Raw genomic sequence first — 3,773 nt, 5'->3', positions numbered from 1 at the left:
GAGACCCCCCAGCAGGGACTCCGGAGCCCCAACTCCGGGTGTCCCCTACCTGCTCCAGCTGCAGCTGGGTGATGCCCTGGGCCAGGAGGTCGCCCAGCGTGATCTCCACGTAGGGGTAGCTGGATCCGGCCGTCGGGCGCTGCGTCCGCGTCGACTGGATCTCCTTCAGCGAGAACTTGGCGATGGGCTCCTAGAGGGACAGTGTGGGTGGCCCAAGCAACCCAGGAAGCCCTCCAAGAGGACCGAGGACCGGAGAGGGTGCAGACACGGGCAGGAGGGAGGGTGCCGGCAATGCAGGCCCCCCCCCCTCAGGTTGGGCACGGGCGGGCAGACCTGGCCTGCTGGGGCCAAAGCTGGGGACCCTGTCCCCTTCGGAGAGGGACATCACCCCCCCACACCTGCCTTCACACCTCACGGTGCCGCCTGGCTTTGTCCCTGCAGCAGGAGCAGGAGGGGGCGGGTGGTGCCCATGGGACCCCGTGCCCCCCACAGCCCCCCACCTACGTGGGTCTCCTTGCTGAGGAAGTTGAGGCCGTTCTGGTTGACAGCCAGGATGCAGGGTGAGACGATGGCGTTGTTGCTGCAGCTCTGGATGTAGAAGAAGGACGAGCCGAACATGGGGTAGGCACTCAGCAGCCCTGCAGGGTGAGGGATGGGGTCTCAGTGCCCGCTGCCATCCTTCCCTGCCCAGACCCTGGGATGACTCGCACCCATGGGGGCTCTGCCGAGGGTCCCAGCTGGCCCCATGCCTGGCAGGAGCTGGGTCAGCTCCCAGAGCCTTGCACGGTTTCAGGCTCTGGACCCAGAAGCAGAATCAGACCCAGGAGCAGCCAAGGGGCTTCGTCACAGCCTGCGTGGGTGGCTGAGCGGGGGGGCTGGGAGCAGCCTGCCCTGCCCTGCCACTGCTGTCCTGCCTCCCCACCGTGTGCAGCACCCCAGGCTCCACGCAGGGCCACGATCTGTCTGTCCCAAACTCCTCCCAGAGGAGCCACCCAGCAGCATCGCATCAGGGGCAGCATCTCAGCTTTGTGAGCATCGCTTCCTGGGCAGCCTTGCATCCCCAGCAGCATCGCATCCTCATTAGCATTGTGTCCTCGTTAGGAGGACACAATCATCATTGCATCACCAGTAGCCTTGCATCGCCGGCAGCGTTGCATCCTCATTAGCACTGTGGCCTCGTTAGCGCTGCATCCCCGGCAGCATCACCTCCACGTGCCCGTCCTGTGCCCACTCACCCAGGAACTGTGCCCTGGCCTGGTGGGCGCTGAGCGCTTGCGCTTGCTGCATGTGCTGGGTCACCATGTGGAGCCAGGATTGGGCCTTCAGCAGGCGAAAGAGCTGCGGGGGGATGTAGTCCTGCACCTCCCGCCTGCGGGGAGCCAGGGGCCCAGCGGGTCCTGCACCCCATGGGATGTGCCCCTCTCCCATCACCCCCACCCGGTCCCCCTGCCCCGGGCCGTACGCAGTAGGGAGGTGGTGGCGGTCCTTGGCTCGGTGCTGGAGGGCGGCCAGCTTGGCCACATGCGGGAAGTGCTGCTCTCCCGGCCTCGCAGGCGGCAGGACGGTGAACAGCCCCTTGAGGTAGTCGGGGAGCACCTGGGGGGGACAGAGCGCAGGGACACAGCTCGAGGACAGCAGATGCTGGAGGAGGGGGACAGGGTGGTGGCCCCAGGGGAGCTTGGTGTGGTGGCCCAACCTGGTTGTAGTGGACGGTGACGTAGAGCTCATTGTCGAACTTGAGGGGCTGGCTCCAGACCACGCGGCGGCCACAGGAGGGGGAGCTGGTGGCTCCGCGGCCCGGCAGCAGCCACGTCCAGGACATATTCCCGGCGGGTCAGCGGCCGCACGCTCTGCCCTGCGCCGCCCCGGGAGCCTGAGCATGGCCGCCACACACCGCACCTGCCAGCGGCACGGCCATCCCCGCCAGCCTCTCACCTCTGTCGGTCACCACGAAGAGGATGTATTCATCGAAAGCCTCCGGGTGCTGCAGGCCCATCTCGCTGCACAGCTCCTCGATTACGTCCAGAGCCACCTGAGCATGGGGACAGGCAGTTGGGACGCTGCCACATCCCCCTGCCATGCTCTGAGCCACCGATGGGTCCTGCATTGAGACTCATCCCATGCGGTTCCCCAGGGAAGGGATGTCACTTTCCAAGAGAACAAAGTCCCCGAGCCTGGGGACAGCGAAGGGGTGCAGCCCCCCCTTGCAGCTGCACCCTCGGGGTGCCCACAGCCTTAGGGTCACCACGAGCCCGGGGTGCACCAAGCCACTTGCCCGCTCCAACTCACCGAGCACGTCTTGATCTTTAGGTGCCTCTCGATGCCACCGGGCAGGAGGAAGAGCTGGCGCTTGGCGCTGCGTCCGGCCTGTGTTGGAGGGGGGACATGTTGGGGTGCAGGGGGGCCCTTTGCACAGCAAGACCCCGAAGGACACCCCAAATCCCCAAGCTGTCCCACAGGGACTATCCTATGGGGATCATTTTGTATCTTGCCCATCCTGCCTGGGTGAGCCATCGCACCCCCCTACCCCACGTGCACAGAGTTGTGTCCCTTCTGGGGACCCCTGAAAGCTCAGAGCACCCCCAAAGCAATGCCCCTGCAGAGCAGCTCCCATGAAGGACTGGGCTCCCCACGCCACCAGGGCAGTGTCTCGGGGGGGATCCCAAGACCAGGGCAGGGGATCCCAAACCTCCAGAAGGGATCTCAAGCTTACATCAGCCCTGCCCCACAGGCACCCGGTCTCACCACCATGGCCTTGAGCTCCATGCTGCTGGGGAAGAGGCTGCGGCCACCGAACTGCAGGGTTTTCCGCAGATTTTGCTCGCAGGCTTTGGCGATGCCTGGTGGGGACGGGAACCAGGGTGAAGGATGGGGGTGAGCTGCATCTCCAAAGCCCTGTGATACCCCCCTGGGTGTCCTTCCCCACCATGCGTCCACTACCCTCGGGCACGCACGGCCCCTACCCTGGAAGGGCAGCTCCGGGTGCTTGCTAGCATCCTGCAGGAAGGCCAGGAGGAAAGGCCGGAGAACCTCGGAGCACTTGTAGTAGGCGGCGAGGATGTAGAGCAGCCTCCAGCCCTTCTGGCAGCTGTCCCTGCCGGGAAGAGCCGGGGCTGAGCCCCTGGGGAGGGCGATGGTGCCCGCAGGCCACTGCAATGGCACCCACCACCCCAGGGAGCAACGCAGCCCTCTGCAAGGGTGGGCTCCCCGGGTGTCCCCCCACGCTGGGGCCGCTCAGCCCGGCCAGGGACACAAGTGTCCCTAGTGCCAGCTTAATGTTGTCCCAGCTAGGGGCGGCCAGCATGGGTGCAGGGACTCACGGCTTGGAGCTGGTGTTGTTGGTGACCTGCTTGATGATCTGGCAGTACACCTCGTCCCGCAGGACTTCATAATCCGCGCACAGCTGGGGGACAGGCACGGCTCACTCTGCAGCTGGGGACATCTCCAGCTGCCACCCTCCTGCCCAGGCCACCCCCAGGATTCACCGCCCCAATGGGGGATTTACCTTAAGGATGGTGCAGATGGCGTCCAGCTCCGTCTGTCCCCGCAGAGGGTGGTCACCCATGAATTTCATCACGGCTGGGGACAACAAAGACCCACAGCTTACCCTGTCCCTTCCCTTCCCCGAGGACATGCTCCCCTGGGTGTGGGGAACATCCTGGGCACTTGGGGCACTGGGACCAGAGGAGCTAAACCCTCCCTGGGCCACGCCATCTGTCCACCCCGGGCCTGTCCCCACCCACCTTCAAGGATGGGGCTGGGGATGGCCGCGG

General features: G+C 65.6%; 1 protein-coding gene across 1 annotated transcript in view; it reads right to left on the bottom strand.

The window, feature by feature from the left end:
- Positions 1-3,773, bottom strand: part of MYO15A (myosin XVA) — a 37,400-nt gene that overhangs the window by 15,820 nt on the left and 17,807 nt on the right. The window contains 11 exon segments of the mRNA XM_009888546.1: positions 50-190; positions 505-638; positions 1,236-1,369; positions 1,463-1,596; positions 1,697-1,766; positions 1,768-1,855; positions 1,936-2,032; positions 2,290-2,367; positions 2,746-2,840; positions 2,964-3,094; positions 3,321-3,403. Of these exon segments, the coding sequence (XP_009886848.1) occupies positions 50-190; positions 505-638; positions 1,236-1,369; positions 1,463-1,596; positions 1,697-1,766; positions 1,768-1,855; positions 1,936-2,032; positions 2,290-2,367; positions 2,746-2,840; positions 2,964-3,094; positions 3,321-3,403 (1,185 nt within the window).

This window comes from Charadrius vociferus, unplaced genomic scaffold, assembly GCF_000708025.1.
Source record: "Charadrius vociferus isolate BGI_N301 unplaced genomic scaffold, ASM70802v2 scaffold27, whole genome shotgun sequence".
Lineage (NCBI taxonomy): Eukaryota > Metazoa > Chordata > Aves > Charadriiformes > Charadriidae > Charadrius > Charadrius vociferus.
This window is presented reverse-complemented; position numbering and strand designations above follow the sequence as displayed.